Source organism: Erpetoichthys calabaricus, chromosome 4 (genome assembly GCF_900747795.2).
Source record: "Erpetoichthys calabaricus chromosome 4, fErpCal1.3, whole genome shotgun sequence".
NCBI lineage: Eukaryota > Metazoa > Chordata > Cladistia > Polypteriformes > Polypteridae > Erpetoichthys > Erpetoichthys calabaricus.
In genome coordinates, this window is record NC_041397.2 from 321,442,675 (window position 1) to 321,463,149 (window position 20,475).

Sequence of the window (20,475 nt, forward strand, 5' to 3'; positions counted from 1 at the left end):
AATAACAGCAGGCAGAAACGACAGATAACCGCAACACACACCGCATCAAACAAAACAAACTTTTTCTCCTCCTCCTTTTGCCCTCTGCCCTCCTTTTAACTACCTGTGGCCACCTTTGACCCCAGCAGCCCCAGCAAGGACTGCTGGGAGATGCAGTTCTTATAAAGTAGCACTGCTACAAATGTCACATGTTTGGAGATCAGTGTTGCACATACCTACATGCATACATACATACATACATACCCAGGGATCTTTTACCTTGGCAATGAATCATCTCAAAGTACTTCATGAGGAAGTAACGGCACACGCAGGACATGACCAGAATACTTGGGACTGGTTTAAGGGAAGCATTGTTGACCAAGGCAGGCATTATAGTTGTTATTTCACTGTTGAGCTTTGTATTTGTGTCCTGTTGCCTGATTCCCCTTCATAGATCATTCATTACCATAGTCGCCATTCACCAAATGACTATGCAAATTATTGATCAGTAAGTTACGAAAGCAAATTGTAATCTTGTGTTTTCCTACTATGAAGTACTGCAGTAAGGATGAAGCACTCCTGGGTGCACAGTGCTGGTAACCTCTCACTAGGAGGGGACCGTCCACAGTGTGCAAAGAACCTGGGCTGAAGCACTTTCTCCATGGAAGCATTTTTCTTCAGCCAAATAACCAAAATGATAAAGAATTCATAATTATACAAATAATAAAAATAAACAACAACTATAAGATAAATGATAATAGCTACATTAATAAAAATGAAGGAAAAGCACATACAAAAAGGAATTCTAATGTGCTTTAGGTTAGTGACCTTGGCTTAGACATGACATTTCTTCTCTTGAGTCTTTTGTATTGGGACCCATGTACCGTGTATGGACCCACTCAGCACTCCATCCACTCCTCACCATGTCTCCCAGTGCCTGTCCATCACAGTAGCCTCCACACACTTTGTCTACGCTGCCTTCTCCCACTTTCATATGAAGTCACTGGCAGTTCTAACCACATCTCATGAAGTAATGGAGTCCATGAATCTTGGATTCTATTGAGAAGTCTGCCATTTTATTGGTCTGATGCTGTTGATGTTGGTACACACCCAGGTGAGTGTAATGGATATGTAGGCTTCAAGGATATCCTGTATACGCTCACTCTGCCTGACATTGCATTATAACCCATTATGCACTTAGTCATCTTATAGCTAAGAAAAATTCCCACTCCACATTCATGCTCTGTGCTGCCAGAACACACCTTCAGTTTTCTAAAGACCTTTTTGAAGACACTTGTTAAAACACTATTTCTTCTTGCCAGACTTGTTTTTTTCCCCTCAGGTTCATCCTGTCACTGTCCATTTGGTGAACTTAAGCTGGAGACTTTGCATGTGTCAGGCTTTTGGTGCCTCAGAGGATCGAGATGCTAAGTGACTGTTGTGATTCTTAACAACTCTCAAATCTCAAAGCGAGGCCTTGCCTCCCAATACTGGCCCCAGGCTTCAAATGAGGCCTAGCAATCATAAATGGACCTCACTCTAAAGCTCAGGAAGCAGGTGTCACAGCTTGCACACTTCTAACAAACGAGAAGGACAGAATTTAAATCAATAAAAAACACAAAGGCTCCAAAAACAGAACGGAAACCATAACACCTCTGGCCCACAATAGCTAAAACAATATTCCTTTTCATATTTAAGAAACAAAACAGTCTATATTCCAAAGTGATAATTTTTTAACACACTAAAGTTCAAAAACCAGAAAGATCAAAAGAAATGTTTTTAAAATCCACCAAACAAATGAGAACCAAAAACAGCAGTTGCAGAAGAATAAAGGCCTGAGGTGGTCTCCCAGCTGTAGTGCTCAATGACAAGAAGACAAGGGTCAGAACATAAAGAACAACTGAACATACCATCAACTTAACACAATAATATATATAATAAGCAAAAAATATTCAGAATAATTTTAATCAGAAATCAAATTTTTGAAATTGAATACAAGGAAAGACAAAAGGATAAAATCTTGGCTATTCATCTTCTTTCCCAGTTGCTGTGGCTTGTAGCCCCTCAGTCAGAGTCAGTCTGATGGGAACATCCCTGCAGCTGCCAGATGCTGCCACCATGTTGTTCATGTCATTGCTTTGTGCTTCCATACTATGTTTGGGTAACAGAACCAGTATAAACTAAAACTCTCTTCTGATCAGGGTCCTCAGTTTGGCCGGGATGTCCCAGAGGGTGTTGCTCTAGGTTATTTAATTTATTCATGAAAGTCAGAGTTGTAACAAAAGTCAAACCCAGAATTCTTCCCTGACTGTATTTTAACCGATGGTGCATCAATGGAGTCACTTTAGTAGCTCTGATAGCTGTGTGCGGTGGTAGGCTAAGATATTCATCAATGTATTTATTTATTTATTATAAAGCAGTAAATTTAGTGTTTTATTTTTGTTTTTCTGTGTGCATGAGCCATTGCACTTGTGGGTTCCACCTTACGCGTGTTTGATAGACACTGTTTCTGATTGGCTTTGAGCTTGTTCAGTTATGGCTTTGCTGAAATTCTCCTCAGGATTTAGATAAACAAGTTGTCATGTTACACTCACTTGCACACATTCATCCACACTTCCACTCACACTGTTTTGGAACTGTCACTTCACTAAACGTGTTTGTGGATGTAGAAGAAAACCACATGCTAAGTCAAGAACAGCATGCAAACTCACCGTGAAGAACAACCAGGCAGGTGATTCAAACCCATTCATGAATCAGAAGTCCTGCTGTGCCACCCTAGATAAGAGCTACTTACCTAGTAGCTAGTAGTAGTAGTTTGCCAGTAGTCAACAATTCATTGTTAATTGTTCTGCCAGAGAATGTAAAAAAATATGTCAGACCTCAAAGAAAGTGAAGGAAAGACTCAGGAAACAAAAACAAAGGTCAAAAATAAGGAAAAACCAGAAGATCAGAATACGGCATAGCAGAGCTTGAAACGTCAGAAAAGGACCACAGCCTAAATACTAAAAGGAAAAGACCCTTAACACATTGTACGTAAGGTGTGAGTTAACTCATATGTCATTGAGCGTGCCAAGACGTGACAGTCAAGAGAATTTATACCTCAGTATAAAGCTACTACACATGCAGCCACATTGCTGACTACCTTTAATAATAATAATAATAATAATACATTTTAATTATATATCGCCTTTCCCATGCTCAAGGCACTTCACAGAGTTTAAGAAAGAACGTCAGGGTATACAGTATATAGCATTGTACAAACCAGATAAATAAATAAAGAAGATCAAGACAGTAAATTCAGAGAAAAAAAGCCTAACAGAGAACATAATTGATGGTCTCGCACACACACACACACACACGCACACACACACACACACAGGTTACATGAACATCGTGACAGAGAAGTAAACTGAGAGAAGGGTAATAAAGTCAAGTCGAGCTAAAAGCCTTCCTGAACAGATGAGTTTTGAGTTGTTTTTTAAAAGAATAATGGAGTCGGCTGACCTGATTAATTTCGGTAGGTCATTCCAGAGTCTGGGCGCTATATAGCTGAAGGCCCTGCTGTCACCCATGGAGTGTAGATTAGTGAAGGGCACAACAAGATTGCCAGAATCAGAGGACCTTAGTGGGCGGACAGGCACATAGTGATGGAGAAGGTCACTGATGTAGTTTGGCGCGAAGACGTTTAAGGCTTTGTAGGTTATTAGTAGGATTTTATATTCGATTCTGTAAGACACAGGGAGCCAGTGAAGACGGAGCAGGATGGGTGTGATGTGCTCACTGCTGCTGGTTCGAGTAAGGACTCTTGCAGCCGAGTTTTGAATAAGCTGGAGCTGTGATATAAGATTAGAAGGGGCACCTGCCAGTAGGGAATTACAATGATCGATGTGGGATGTGATAAAAGCAGGGACAAGTTTCTCAGCATTAGAAAGGAGAGGAAGGAGAGAACACGGGATATGTGACGGAGGTGAAAGTAAGAAAGCTTCTTAATGTGATTTATATGGGCAGAATAAGAAAGGGAGGAATAAAAAATGACACCAAGATTCTTTGCAGTAGAGGCAGGTCTGATGAGATCACCGCCAAGATGGATTGGGAAGGAGCTCGTTTTATTAAATTGCACTTTAGTCCCAATTTGCAGGAGTTCAGTTTTGTTTAAATTTAATTTTAAAGAGTTCTGCTCCATCCAGGTTTTAATTTCACTGAGGCAGGTTATGAGGTGAGAAAGTTCTGATGAAGTTCCACTTTAAACATTGAAATAGAGTTGAGTATCATCTGCATAAAAATGATAACCCAGTCAATAGCTATGAATATGGCCAAGGGGAAGCATATAAATACAGAAGAGCAGAGGGCCGAGGACAGAGCCCTGAGGAGCTCCTTGTGTGACTGGCGCTGAGCTGGACCAGCTGTTGCCAAGACTAACAAACTCTTGCCTATCAGTCAGATAGGACTTGAACCACTGGAGGGCAATGCCAGAGATACCCAGCATGTTCTCCATTCTGGACAGTAGGATGTCATGTCTGACCCGAGTGTCAAATGCTGCACTGAGGTCTAACAGAATTAATATGCTGGTTTGTCCAGAGTCTGCTGCCATAAGCAAATCATTGGTTACCCGTAGCAGAGCAGTTTCACAGCTGTGCTGCGCCCTGAAACAGACTGAAAGGGTTCCATCAAATTATTAGAGGTTAAGTAATTGGTGAGTTGGGAGGCTACAACACACTTAAGAACTTTTGACAGGAAAGGTAAGTGGGAAATAGGCCTGAAATTGTTAAGATTCTCAGCATGAAGACCAGACTTTTATAACATTGGGGTTACAGAAGCGATTTTAAAAGTGAGCGGCACAGAGCCAGTGTCAAGGGATGAGTTTATTATTGTAGTAACAGTCAGGATTATGGCATGAAGGCAGGATTTAAGTAGTGTGGTGGGGATGGGGTCCAGTACACAAGTAGTCGGCCTCATCTTACAAAGCAGGTTATTAACAAACGCAGAAGTGACTGGTGAGAACTTAGAGAAGGAGCTGGATGGAGTGGGAGAACAGGAAGAGATACAGGTGCTGGTCATAAAATTAGAATATCATGACAAAGTTGATTTATTTCAGTAATTCCATTCAAAAAGTGAAACTTGTATATTAGATTCATTCATTACACACAGACTGATGTATTTCAAATGTTTATTTCTTTTAATGTTGATGATTATAACTGACAACTAATGAAAGTCCCAAATTCAGTATCTCGGAAAATTAGAATATTGTGAAAAGGTTCAATATTGAAGACACCTGGTGCCACACTCTAATCAGCTAATTAACTCAAAACACCTGCAAAAGCCTTTAAATGGTCTCTCAGTCGAGTTCTGTAGGCTGCACAATCATGGGGAAGACTGCTGACTTGACAGTTGTCCAAAAGACGACCATTGACACCTTGCACAAGGAGGGCAAGACACAAAAGGTCATTGCTAAAGAGGCTGGCTGATCACAGAGCTCTGTGTCCAAGCACATTAATGGAGAGGCGAAGGGAAGGACAAGATGAGGTAGAAAAAAGTGTACAAGCAATAGGGATAACCGCACCCTGGAGAGGATTGTGAACCAAAACCCATTCAAAAATGTGGGGGAGATTCACAAAGAGTGGACTGCAGCTGGAGTCGGTGCTTCAAGAACCACCAGGCACAGACGTATGCAAGACATGGGTTTCAGCTGTCGCATTCCTTGTGTCAAGCCACTCTTGAACAAGAGACAGTGTCAGAAGCGTCTCGCCTTTGGACTGCTGCTGAGTGGTCCAAAGTTATGTTCTCTGATGAAGTAAATTTTGCATTTCCTTTGGAAATCAAGGTCCCAGAGTCTGGAGGAAGAGAGGAGAGGCACAGAATCCACGTTGCGTGAGGTCCAGTGTAAAGTTTCCACAGTCAGTGATGGTTTGGCGTGCCATGTCATCTGCTGGTGTTGGTCCATTGTGTTTTCTGAGGTCCAAGGTCAACGCAGCCATCTACCAGGAAGTTTTAGAGCACTTCATGCTTCCTGCTGCTGACGAACTTTATGGAGATGCAGATTTCATTTTCCAACTGAACCTGGCACATGCACACAGTGCCAAAGCTACCAGTACCTGGTTTAAGGACCATGGTATCCCTGTCCTTGATTGGCCAGCAAACTCGCCTGACCTTAACCCCATAGAAAATCTATGGGGTATTGTGAAGAGGAAGATGCAATACGCCAGACCCAACAATTCAGAAGAGCTGAAGGCCACTATCAGAGCAACATGGGCTCTCCTAACACCTGAGCAGTGCCACAGACTGATCGACTCCATGCCACGCCGCATTGCTGCAGTAATTCAAAGGAGCCCCAACTAAATATTGAGTGATGTACATGCTCATACTTTTCATGTTCATACCTTTCAGTTGGCCAACATTTCTAAAAATCCTTTTTTTGCATTGGTCTTAATTGATATTCTAATTTTCCGAGATACTGAATTTGGGACTTTCATTAGTTGTCAGTTATAATCACCAACATTAAAAGAAATAAACATTTGAAATACATCAGTCTGTGTGTAATGAATGAATCTAATATACAAGTTTCACTTTTTGAATGGAATTACTGAAATAAATCAACTTTGTCATGATATTCTAATTTTATGACCAGCACCTGTATAAACAGATGATGTATTTATGTTAGTTGAATTATTTAGATCTTTAATTTTGTTATGGAAAAAGTGGAGGAATTTCTCACAGACTTCAGTAGAAGAGGTAGTTGAGCCAGATGCGGGTTCGAGTAGTTTATTAACTACAGAAAACAAAACCCTTGGGTTATCATGGCTACTTTCTATTATTCTGCCATAATGGGTGTTCTTGGCAGAAGTTAGTGCTTCTCTGTAAGCTCTTTGGTGGTCAGAGAAAGCCTGGATGTGCACGGTGAGGCCAGACTTACGTGACATTCTCTCAAGGCGTCGGCCAGCTGCTTTCATAGATCACAATTCTGAGTTATACCAAGGAGCTGAACGCTTAAAGGAAACCTCCTTATGTTTTAAAGGAGCTGTTTTATCTAATGCTGAATGAAGGGCTGAGTTATAGTGGTCAACAAAACTATCTAGTGTTGGTGGAATAGGTGCAGACAGTAAAAGATCAGAAATGGATCCAGAAAGGATAGAGGGACAGATATTTTTAAGGTTTCTGTAAGAAATTTGTCGTTTACAGGTAAGAGGAGGAAGAGGCAATGAGACAGTGAAAAGTACTACTTTATGGTCAGAGAGTCCCAAATCAGTGCTGTAAATGTTGGCAACAGATAGTCCAGAAGTGCAGATCAGGTCCAGTATATGACCACCAGAATGGGTGAGAAAATCAACATGTTGTGTCAAGTCAAAACAGTCCAGTAAGGATAGGAATTCATTTCTCAGTTTAGATCTGGAGTTGTCAATATCGATGTTGAAATCACCAAGAAGAATGAGTCTCTGGGAAAAGGAACTTAAGTGGGTTAAAAGTTCAGTCAGATCAGATAAGAAGGATGCATTGTATTTTGGAGGACGATAAAGAACAATGAGTGAGACAGGACCTGATTCTGTTATTAGTTTAAGAGCCAGGCACTCAAAAGACAATGGACAATGAATTGGGATTCATTTGATGTTTAAGTCTACTCTGACAATTACTGCAAGTCCACCTTCTTGTCTTTAGCTGCGAGGCTCTGAGACGAAAGCGTAACCAGGTGGTGTCATCTCCGTCAGAGAAGTAAATTCATTTGGTTTTTTCCAAGTCTCCGTTAAACACAGCATATCAAGTTTGGTGTCAGTGATGAATTCTGATAGCACCAATGCTTTGCCATTAAGAGACCTCGAATTAAACAACGCAATATTAGTTAATGAGACTTCTTTTTGCACAGAACTGTGATCTGAGTTTATTTTCACATTATGTAAATTCGGCACACTGACACTTCTATTTCCAGGGCCATGAGAAGGACAGTGCATTCCTGAGCAAATGCCGGCGGTGGTCTTTTCATTCACAGCCTGGCGCTGGCGGTGACCTGACCAGCGATGTACATATTTCGGGCGCCGCAAAATCCCGCCGTCTTTTAGGATGTTCCAGTCAGACCATTTGCTCTGGACAAACTGTTTAATATGAAGAAGTTTGTCATGAGAGTATTTTAGCATGATAGTGAGTGATACTTATCTGAATAGCACTGGAGAAGCAGCACAGCACAGCGGAACCGGTAGGACAGACGGGTGTGGTAGCGTAGATGAGCGGCGATAGCAAAGCAGCAGAAAGCATAGCAGGAGGAGGTAGCAGGATTTGGAGGTTCCAGCATACAGCCATAAACAGTAACTCTGGGTATTACAGGCGTGATCACCCCGGAGCCACCAGCCAGGTTGGTATGAACATCAGATCAGTTCTTAGTCATAGAGTACTGTAAGATGAATCGGGAGCAGACCAGAATAGCAAGCATAATCAAGGAGACAGATTATCCCGAGGACCTAGTTCGCCAGGTACAAAGAAATGTTCGTAGGTCTCGTCCCATGATCCACAGGTTCAGTTGTTCCCAGTCAGAGTCCATAAAATCTGTAAATATTAACCAAATCCATACAATTTGAGTCAGCTGCATCCACGAAATATACGTACAATAAAGGGAATAATATAAGCGTAAGAAAGTGCAGAACTAAGGCAAGTTTTGCAAGAAGTGTTGTTAACAGGGAGGAGCGGCAACAGCATGCGTGCGCCAGCGTCCCCTCCCTGCCATGTGCCAGTTATTATTACCTGTTACCACCAGAATAGTGATAAAGTGGAGCCTGGAGGCTGACATGACTCTGAATTATGTCTTCCATAAGCAAGACTGGGAAGTGATATCCAAGGCAACTGAGGACAGTGCATTGCTTTCCAAACAATAAGCCCAGGGCACAAGTGTGAATGCACTGCGCCCTCTGAGGAATTAATGAGACAACTGCCTGACACGCTCACTTGCACGTGTCTTCATGATCAGGCAGGCACCCCCAGCCATCCTCAGTAAAAAGCACAATCGCGCTCTCACTCGCACCCTATCAGTATTAACTGTACTCAGGTGGAGAGGGTGGACAGTTGCAGACACTTTGAGGTCCACATCACAATAGAACTGACCTGGTCCAAGCACACTGATAAATCGGTGAAGATGGCACGACAAAGTATTTACCACCTCAGACACCTCAGTTTCAAGCTGCCCTCCCAGATACTAAAGAATTTCTACACATCCACCATTAAAAATATCCTGACAGAAAATACCACTGCCTGGTTTGGGAACAGCACTTCAGGGAGTGGTGCAGTCTGATGAACACCTCACTGCGTGTGCACCCCTAACTTTGAGGACATCTACACCAACCAAAAAAATGATCAATGATACCCAACAATGGTCTCTACTCTGCTGTGGTCTGATAAACAGAACTGCTGCCTAAAGTGAAGTCCAGGGAGACTGAGGAAGAGCTTCTGAGTCCATCCAAATATTTAATTTTTTATTAATTATATATTTTATCATAATAATATAATCAGTAGTATTGGTGATATTTAATAATGTTTTTTATTAATATTTTAAAAAATTGGTCTATTATTATATTACTTTCATTGCCTGTTTTTTTTTCTTTCTTTGCTAAGGCACAGTCACAGCAGTTGAACAACTTAGCTGTTATATCTATGGGCAATAATATTGTACTAATAAAAAGGAAGAAGACGGAGACAGGTTCAAAGTAGTAAACTAACAGGTCCTTTTACTAAGATCATTTCAGAGTACACGCTACACAGCCTTATTACTATTATCTACTTCCTAATAGCTCCCCAATACCCACAATTCCTTATTACTACAGAATCCCCAAAAGTCCAAACTTACAATATACTACATATTCCTCCCCCCTTAAAACTGTAGACGCGGCTAACATATAACAAACAACATCATATATACATACAGTTAGTTTTTATAAGTTAAGATGGTCAGGAGGCTTCCTGCTTCTGAGAGGGTTATGTCATACAGCTGATGTGTGTTCATCCCCTAAGGCAGCCTCAGGTAACCTTGGCACGACAGTATCAGCAGGAACTGAAACAGGAGAGTCAGATGGTATCCCTGGCTGGCTTTGGGTCAGCTCACTAGAACTTGGTTACCCAGACATTTCTGTGCTACCAGCTGCTTCAACAGCGGGTAACAACTGTTCAACATGTTGTCTCCATGTCTGGCGGTCTCGTGTGCATACCTTATAAGAGACAGGTCCAGTCTTTTGAAGAATGGTTGCTGGTACCCATTTCTCAGTGGTGGAGCAGTTACGAGCAAGGACAGCATCTCCACTGAAAAATCACAATCTTTGGCCCGCTTGGCATGTTGTTTTACTTGATCATGCTGCTTATCATAAACACTCATTTGGGTGCTAGCTGGTCTCAACAAATCAAGACGTGTTCTCAGCTGCCTTTTTAGAAACAGTTCAGCTGGTGACATACCTGTTGTTGCATGGGGCGTGTTACGATATTCAAGAAGAAATGTATAAAGACGTTGCTTGAAAGGTGCTTCACTTTTGGATGCTTTAAGAGCATGTTTAAGGGCTTGCACCATTCTTTCAGCCAGGCCATTAGTAGAAGGATGATAAGGGCTGGATAGGAGATGTTTAATACCATTACCTTTTAGGAATACTTCCATTTCTTGGGACACAAAAGAAGGCCCATTATCCGTCACAATCTGCTCTGGCAGTCCAAAACGTGCAAACATCTCTCTTAAGATTTGAATCGTCTTTTCTGATGTGATGGCGGGATTGATAGTGACCTCAGGCCACTTAGAATGTGCATCCACTGCGACCAGAAGCATAACACCCTCTACAGGTCCTGCAAAATCTAAATGAATGCGTTGCCAAGGACTGGCAGGCCATTCCCATGGATGCAATGGTGCTGGACTTGGCATATTTCTGAGGCCTTGACATGATGAACATGAAATTGCCTTTTCCTCAATATCACGATCAAGTCCAGGCCACCAAAAGTAACTCCGGGCTAGCTCTTTCATTCGGACTATGCCACAGTGTCCAAGATGTAACTCATCCAGAATGGGTTTCCTCGACCTTTGTGGTATAATTACTCGCATACCCCACATGAGACATCCTGCTGTCACAGAAAGCTCCTTCCCCCATGAAAGGTAAGGCTGAACATCAGGCAGTGCATTAAGGGTGCTAAGGTCCTGTCCTTTAAGAATGCAGTCGAGTAGTTTTGAAAGTGTGTAATCACCCTTGTTTTCCTGCTTAATCTGGTGGGCGGTGATAGGTGCATTTTCCACCATCTTAAATTAAAAAATCTTTTGCCCTTGTTCTCTGGGTTGTTCAGGTAGGGGAAGTCTTGACAGGCCATCTGCATTTCCGTGTGCCTCCGAACAAACTGTATATGATCTCATAATTGTGTGCCCCAAGGAACAATGCCCAGCGCTGAAGTTTGCTTGCTGCCACAGATGGCACACCAGTATGTGAGCCAAAGATAGATATGAGAGGTCAGTGGTCTGTTAGCAGGGTACATTTTTGACCAAACAGGTAAGTGTGGAATTTTTTTATTCCAAAAATAATGCTTAAAGCCTCTTTTTCAATTTGAGGATATTTTGTTTCAATTTTACTCAATGTTCTTGACGCAAATGCAATTGGTCGCTCCTCACCTGTTGACATAATATATGACACAACAGGTCCTACCCCGTAAGGGGATGCATCACAAGCTAACTGAATTGGTAAGGATGGGTCAAAATATGTTAAAACTCTTTTATCAGCCAGTGCAGCCTTGGCTTTGCTAAATGCCGTTTCACACTCCTGTGACCATTTCCAGGGTCTACTCTCACACAGCAACTCATGGAGTGGTTTCAACAACGTTGCTAGCTGTGAAATAAAATGGCCATAATAATTCATGAGACCCAAGAATGATCTCAGTTGGCTAACATTTCTTGGAGCAGGGGCATCTACTATTGCCTTCACTTTTGAAGGAGCTATGTGCAACCCATTAGCATCTATAACATGTCCTAGGTACTCCACAGACATTTTGAAAAAGTCACATTTGTCCTTATTTACACGCAGCCCATACTTTTCTAACCTGCTTAAGGTTTTATCCAGATTGGCCATGTGCTCCTTGTCATCTCGGCCTGAGACCAGGATGTCATCCAGGTAACACTGTACCCCTGGTAATCCACTAAGGATCTGGTCCATGGCACGCTGGAATAATGCCAAAAGGTAAACGATGATAACGTTAGAGCCCATTATGTGTTGCTATGGTGAGGTACTTTTGTGAGTCCTCATCTACATGCATTTGCAAGTATGCTTGGCTGAGGTCTATTTTCCTAAATTTGTTTCCCCCAGCTAATCCAGCAAAAATATCTTCCATCCCAGGAAGAGGGTATTGCTCAGCTATGAGTACAGGGTTAACTGTTACCTTAAAGTCCACACATAATCATACAGATCCATCAGGCTTGACCATCGGAACCACAGGTGTGGCCCACTCAGAATGAGAAACCGGGTCTAGGACTCCTAGTTTGACAAGCCGGTCAATGTCCGCCTCCAGCTTAGGTCTTAAAGCGTAAGGAACACTCCTTGCCTTCAAAAATCTTGGTTGACAATTTGGTTGCACCTGGAGTGTCACTTTCATCCCTGTCATACTCCCCAGTTCCCCTTGGAAGACAGCTTGGTGCTTTCTCAGGACCAAATTCAACTCGGACTGTTCAACAGACACAACATTCACTTTGGTTCAATCCAACTGTACTTTTTATAGCCATGATCTGCCCATCAGAGCTGGATAATCACCTTTTACTATATATATGGGCAAATTGGTTCTTTGCCCATTTAGATCAACCTGAACCTTTGTTTTACCCAACATGGGCACACTCTCCCCAGTGTATGTCTTTATTATTATCTTAGGATGTTTCAGTGGAAGGTGATTTAATTTTTTCTCAAACAGTTTCTCTGATATTAAGGAGACAGCTGCTCCAGTATCCACCTCCATCTTCACAGGGTGCCCTTCCAGCATGGCAGTAATAGTATATGCTGCTGAGCCTCTTTTTTTATTCAGTGTTTTAATTAGTTGCTCAGCCTCAGAATCAGTCTCACTGTCAGTTTTATTTTCTTCCTGTACCACGTGCAAATTTTTCTTTTTACAAGATCAGGATGCCTTTTTATCTTTCCCTGTTTCCCCCTTGTCTGTGCCTTCCCTTCTCTTTGCTTTACATGCACGCTCCATGTGTCCTTTTTTTTTTACAGCTACGGCATATGAGTTCTTTTGCCTTGCAATTCGCTGAATGGTGATCCATCTTTCCACATCTGTAACACTGTTTGGTGCCCCGTTTGTTTGCTTGAGTCTGCTTGAAATCTGTGTACTCTAGCACCACGATTTTCAAACTGTGGTACGCGTACCACTGGTGGTACTTCAAGTCATGTCAAGTGGTACTCGTGTGGTCCTTTATTTTCCAGGAATCGATGTTGCTAGAATGCCAATATGTTGCATATAATCATATATAGTATAAGTATCTATACATATTAATAAAAGGCAAAGCCCTCACTGACTCACTGACTGACTGACTGACTGACTGACTGACTGACTGACTCATCACTAATTCTCGAACTTCCCGTGTAGGTGGAAGGCTGAAATTTGGCAGGCTCATTCCTTACAGCTTACTTACAAAAGTTAGGCAGGTTTCATTTCGAAATTCTACGCGTAATGGTCATAACTGGAACCTGTTTTTTGTCCGTAGACTCTAATGGAGGAGGCGGAGTCACGTATCGCGTCATCACGCCTCCTACGTAATCACGTGAACTAAAAACAAGGAAGAGATTTACAGCACGAGTCAAACGCGGGAACGAAGGTAAATGACGTTAATTTTTGAGTGTCTTTTAATACTGTGTAAGCATACATATTAACACATGTGCAATTAAACGTGTGCATTTACGGGGTGATTTCTCAGGCTTAAAAGGTAAATGCAAACTGTTTTCATTCTGAAGGGCACAAACCACGTTAGATTTCAGACGTTAAACGCGCAAAAATGTCGGTACACCAGATAAATAAGCGTAATATATTATCAGTTGTATTGTATGCTTACAATACATATAGAAATGTGTTAATCGTTAACTAATATTATGGGATGGTGTTTTTCAACTCGCGCCTTGATTTAAACGATTGCATTTCTTGGTGGGTTTGCGTAGCTTATTGTCAATATCTTTACACCTCTTTTTAACACTTAATTTAAAAAGGTTTTCTTTTCTTCTTAATTAAAATTTAAAAGCAATACTTCACCGCTGCGAAGCCCCTCTAGCGCTGACGTCCGAGGTTCAATTACCGTAAGCGAGTGCAGTGAGTGTGTACGCCTGATGAGCCAAGAATATGGGGGAAAGACGTGTCGCGTACTCTTTGCATTATTTGACAGTAAACTATGTTCAACCATTCTATGATCTGCTTCTCACAACTGAAGGCACCGTGGCTGATGTTACCTCACTTGCTGGCCAACCATAAGCGTTACCTGGTAGGTAACCAGCCACTCACTTCACTCCCTTACGGGAATCGAACCTCGGACGTCAGCGCTACAGGCGAAGCCCCTAAAATTGCGCCACGGCGTGTGGTTCGTTTATTTGACAACATGTAGATCGGGGTAATTACAATCACGGCATTCGTAGTCTGATTCACAATCTTATTGTATGGGTGGTTACCTACCAGGTAACGCTTATAGTTGGCCAACAAGTCAGGTCGAAGTGATCACTCGAGTGAAGGCAGCTTCACAAAAAAAACAGATCCTTAACAAACTGTTATTGGTATATTTTCCATCAATTTAAAAAGGTTTACTTTTCTTCTTAATAAAAATTTAAAAGCGGTACTTCGCCCGTGCGAAGCGCGTGGATTTGACCGACTGACACATACAGACATATTCATGATTGCAGGTACTTCGGAAAGAAAGCACCGTGTAAACCTAAAGTTTAAATTAAGTTCATAGATCTACAAAAGGTTGCCATTCATTTGAGGCAAGATTGCTTTTCTTCTGTACAACTATACGTTGCATTCTCAAGAGTGTGCTTGCACGGCTTCGGATATAGATATATATATATATATATATATATATATATATATATATATATATATATATATATATGTATGTATGTCTATATATAAATATGTAAGCTTATAAGTACTGCCTTACTTCTCTTTAAGAAAGGAAGATGTAATGATACTTGATTTAAACGATTCCATGTCTTGGTCGGTTTGCGTAGCTTATTGTCAATATCTTTACACCTGTTTTTAAGACTTATTGACTGAAACGGGCTTTCAGGACAAAAGTTAGGGCTTTGCTACAGGATACACCCTCCACAAGTTAAGCAAGTAAAAATAAAATATATATTTCTGTTTTATTTAAACCTTTTAAGTTCGTATGCATAGCCCCATTTGGCTGTTTTAGTTTTTTTTTCTTTCTTCAGTAATATTTAATCTCCTTAAAGAAAAAGAACATATCCATTTTACTTTTATGGTATCTCTTTAGTAATATTTTAGTGTAGAAGGATAACGAGTATTTAAACCTTTTATGTTACTTTATAAAGTTATTTTACACAATGTTGAAAAATTAATAAGAAAGCTACATATTTTGGCAGCTGCTGCTTTAATTTTCAATGAAATGAGAAAAGCTCTCCAAGAGAAAACCTCAATGAAGAAGAAACAGTTTGCACTATCTAAAAAGGAGAAACCCTCATTTATAAAGGTTTGCTGCAGATGACTTAACTGAAAATAAATGAATAGTTCCTATGTGTATAATACATATTTATCTATTTTACTTATGCCTTTATTCCAGCAACTTGCAACATCTGAGGTACAATTTGTTACATTACTTTTCTTTTTTGCAGCACAGGAGGCAACAAGTAGATATGTATATATACAGTATATATATATATATATATATATATATATATATATATATATATATATATATATATATATATATATATATATATATATATATATATATATATATATATATATATATATATATATATATATATATATATATATATATATATATATATATATATATATATATATATATGTGAATGTATGTATGTAGGCGGCATGGTGGCGCAGTGGGTAGCGCTGCTGCCTCACAGTTGGGAGATCTGGGGACCTGGGTTCGATTCCCGGGTCCTCCCTGCATGGAGTTTGCATGTTCTCCCCGTGTCTGCATGGGTTTCCTCCGGGCGCTCCGGTTTCCTCCCACAGTCCAAAGACATGCAGGTTAGGTGGATTGGCGATTCTAAATTGGCCCTAGTGTGTGCTTGGTGTGTGGGTGTGTTTGTGTGTGTCCTGCGGTGGGTTGGCACCCTGCCCAGGATTGTTTCCTGCCTTGTGCCCTGTGTTGGCTGGGATTGGCTCCAGCAGACCCCTGTGTTCGGATTCAGCGGGTTGGAAAATGGATGGATGGATGGATGTATGTATGTATATATGTATGTCTATATTTATAGATATATATATATATATATATATATATATATATATATATGTAGATATGTAAATTTGTATATGTATATATATATATATATATACAGTATATGTATATGTAGATATGTGTATATGTAGATTTGTATATATATGAATATATGTTTATGTATATATATGTATATATATGGTTACATAACCTCTTTAACACACGACTTCTCCGCTGCGAAGCGCGGGTATTTTGCTAGTACTACTATAAATGCATGGAAGACTCCAAGCCGGCTTTTATTAGCGCGGGCACCCATTTCCTTAATTAGTTTAATATCACTTTAACGTCATAATTATAGTCATTATAGTGATTATAGTGACTTTTTCTTCAAAACAACACGGTCGTAAATTAACGATTCATTGACAGTGGTACTTCAGTTTACTGGTCCTCGCGGAGTGGTACTTGTTCAAAAAAGTGAAAACCATGGCTCTAGCAGCTGCCCCTAACTGCTGTGCTTCTTTAGCAGCCAGCTCCATAGACACTGCTATCTCAAACGCTTTCTGCAATGTGAAGTTGGCCTCAGTGAGTAACCGCTTCTGAAGGCCCTCACTTCTTAATCTGCACACTAGCCTGTCCCGTAAGGCATCATCCAAATTAGCACCAAATTCACAATATTCTGTAAGTTTCCTGATCACTGCTACATATTGAGCAACAGACTCGCCTACTTCCTGGTTCCGTTTGTGAAATCTAAATCTTTCAGCTATTAATAATGGCTTAGGCGAAAAATGTGATTCCAGGATCCTTACAATATCATTAAATGACTTGTCACTGGGTTTTCCTGGCTGTAGCAAACTTCTCAGTAGACTAAATGTCTTTGCCCCAATAACGCTAAGAAATGTCAGCATTTTCAGTTCACCGTCAATGGCGATGGCTTTCACAAAAAACTCAAATCACTCTGTATAATCGCCCCATTGCTCAACTGAATCATCGAATGGCCCAAAATGTCCCGTTATCATTGCCATTTTATCCCTTGTGCTTATCTTCAAGGAATAGCGAAGGAACTTTACTACAGAAATAGAAAAAAAAAATTGCAGCTTTTCTCTTTCCTCTCCGGCGGAAAGAAAAAAAAAACTTACTTTACACGTTGCGTAGCAATAGAGGTGCACTTTTAAGTTCGTCACATCCTTGTCACCAGTGTTATATCTATGGGCAATAATATTGTACTAATAAAAAGGAAGAAGACGGAGACAGGTTCAAAGTAGTAAACTAACAGGTCCTTTTACTAAGATCGTTTCAGAGTACACACTACACAGCCTTATTACTGTTATATACAGTAATCCCTCGCTATATCGCACTTCGACTTTCGCGGCTTCACTCTATCGCGGATTTTATATGTAAGTATATCTAAATATATGTCGCAGATTTTTTGCTGGTTTGCGGATTTCTGCGAACAATGGGTCTTTTAATTTCTGGTACACGCTTCCTCAGTTGGTTTGCCCAGTTGATTTCATACAAGGGACGCTATTGGCAGATGGCTGAGAAGCTACCCAACCAGAGCGTGTATTACGTATTAAATAAAACTCCTCAAATATATTGTGAGCACAGGGGCTGTTCGCACCCCTAGAGGATACGGCCGCTTCTCAAAAAACACTGAAAGATTACCTTCACATTGCTCCCTTCCTTGCTGGGCTTACATGTGGCTGTTTTGTCAAGCGATATGCTTCCCGCACGGTGCTTTGCATACTTAAAAGATCAGACAGCACGTATTGATTTTTGAATGTTTGTTTTTCTCTCTCTCTTTTGCTCTGACATTCTCTGCTCCTGACGGAGGGGGTGTGAGCAGGGGGTCTGTTTGCACCCCTAGACGATACGGACGCTCGTCTAAAAATGCTGAAAGATTATCTTCACATTGCTCTCTTCCGGCTTTGTCAAGGGACATGCTTCCCGCATGGTGCTTCGCATACTTCAAAGCTTGAACGGCAGGTATTGATTTTTGATTGTTTGTTTTTCTCTGTCTCTCTCACTCTCTTTGACATTCTCTGCTCCTGATGGAGGGGGTATGAGCAGAGGGGCTGTTCACACACTGGCCTAGAGGATACGGACGCTCGTCTAAAAAATGCTGAAAGGCTGCTTTGTCCGGCGGTGCTTCGCAGACTTAAAAGCCAAACAGCCCTATTAATTTTTGTTTGCTTTTTTCTCTCTCTCTCTTTCTGATATTCTCTGCTCCTGACGCGCACTCCTTTGAAGAGGAAGATATGTTTGCATTCTTTTAATTGTGAGACGGAACTGTCATCTCTGTCTTGTCATGGAGCACAGTTTAAACTTTTGAAAAAGAGACAAATGTTTGTTTGCAGTGTTTGAATAGCGTTCCTGTCTCTCTACAACCTCCTGTGTTTCTGCGCAAATCTGTGACCCAAGCATGACAATATAAAAATAACCATATAAACATATGGTTTCTACTTCGCGGATTTTCGCCTTTCACGGGGGGGTTTGGAACTCAACCCCCGCGATCGAGGAGGGATTACTGTACTTCCTAATAGCTCCCCAATACCCATAATTCCTTATTACTACGGAATCCCCAAAAGTCCAGACTTACAATATACTACATTGGCCTTTCACTCCATATTGTTCTGTGTGTATAATTTGTATGTGACAAATAAAATTTGATTTGGTTTTAATTCTACTTTTTGTGCATCAATGTATACTGTTCAGAAATTGGTTATATTTGTGAAAGTCAGTAAGTCAGTGATTCGCAATCCCACTTAACACATTTCTGAGTTGTGGTGTCCTGAAGCCAACCCCTGCAGCACTGAATGAAAGGCAGGTAATAGTTCTGGATGAAGCAGCAGTTCCTCACAAGGCCCTCTAACTCACACACTCACACATACCATCAGTCATACTGGGGTCATTTGGAGTTGCCATTCAGCCTTGGTGATGAAATTCAGATGAGAACACTACCTTCTGGAAGTCACAGCAGTTCAGAGTTAGTGACATGAGGAGGCCATAAACTCAGAGTACTCACCGTAGACGGAAAGGCCTGCATGCCAGTCAGGCTTTGGCACTTTACTTCTCATGAGACAGGAGAACACGTTGAACTCCTGCTTGATGGGGATGTAGCTCCTGACTCTGAGAAATCCCTCATTGTCCCGGTCATCAGTGACACTGGACTCAGATGTCACATCCACTCCATTCATGTCCCTCCAGGTCACATCTGGTGTGGTGCTCCACTTGTCAGACATGCACCCCAGTCTGGTCTGCTGGTCCTTTGTAGAGCTGATGGAAATGGAGGGCTGATCACCTAAAGCTATCAAGACACAAGAAAGAGAACAATGAGAGGGGCACAGAGGAAGAGACAACATGGAAGTCTATTGTGAAAGGATATAAGAAATAAACTGTTATTAAGACAAGCACACAGTGTGTTTAATTACGGGAATCAGTACTTAAGTGAGGAATTGGAGACCAACAAAGTGCATAAAGCAAAAAATCATGAAAAACTGGTTTATCCTTTAAAGGATGGGTGCCCAATGTTTTTTGTCTAGTTGGCCAAAATGAATTTATCAATAGGAGCTGAAGGCCAAACAGGATCAAGATGTTTATTATGATTGTAACCCCACCTCACCCTGAGATCTTCAAGCTGCCCTTGGTGTCTCCACCACACTCTGGCTGACACACTTATTTTTATTATTTGCACTGAGTGTAACCACTTCAGTCATCTTTCATTAGTAGACGTGTGGTAGTATTAACACTACTTTCTTCTACTGAAAGTGTAACTTAAACAATAAAAAACATTTGAGTGTTCAATCATCAACCGCTGAGCCATTTATTGATAACTTAGTAAATTCACCACTTATGGTATAAAGTTGTGCTTATCATTTACACACAAAAGAATCCTAAAGTCAAGACAGAATTAGAACTTGGTTATCTGAACCAGGACAATACTAACATATGAAATATGTGCTCTGGCAAAACAGCAAGCTCACAAAGTCTGTGCAGATAAGTGTCAACCAGAAACTGACCTCTTCAAGTCTGTCTCACAATCACCAGAAAGAAAATAAAACCAAATGAAGCAACTGAAAGTACACTCCACATCTGAGATTTTCAGCGGGTACTTAATG

The 20,475-nt window shown here is 41.0% G+C and overlaps 2 protein-coding genes across 2 annotated transcripts in view; both read right to left on the reverse strand.

Annotated features, from left to right (window-relative positions):
* Window positions 1-20,475, reverse strand: part of LOC114643526 (NACHT, LRR and PYD domains-containing protein 3-like) — a 2,412,635-nt gene that overhangs the window by 1,322,462 nt on the left and 1,069,698 nt on the right. The gene's annotated exons all lie outside the window — the stretch shown is intronic.
* The window catches only part of LOC114643532 (butyrophilin-like protein 2), a 678,491-nt gene that overhangs the window by 291,096 nt on the left and 366,920 nt on the right, over window positions 1-20,475 (reverse strand). Inside the window, exon 4 of the mRNA XM_051925839.1 lies at window positions 19,383-19,664. Within this exon, the coding sequence (XP_051781799.1) occupies window positions 19,383-19,664 (282 nt within the window). The remainder of the gene's footprint in view (window positions 1-19,382; window positions 19,665-20,475) is intronic.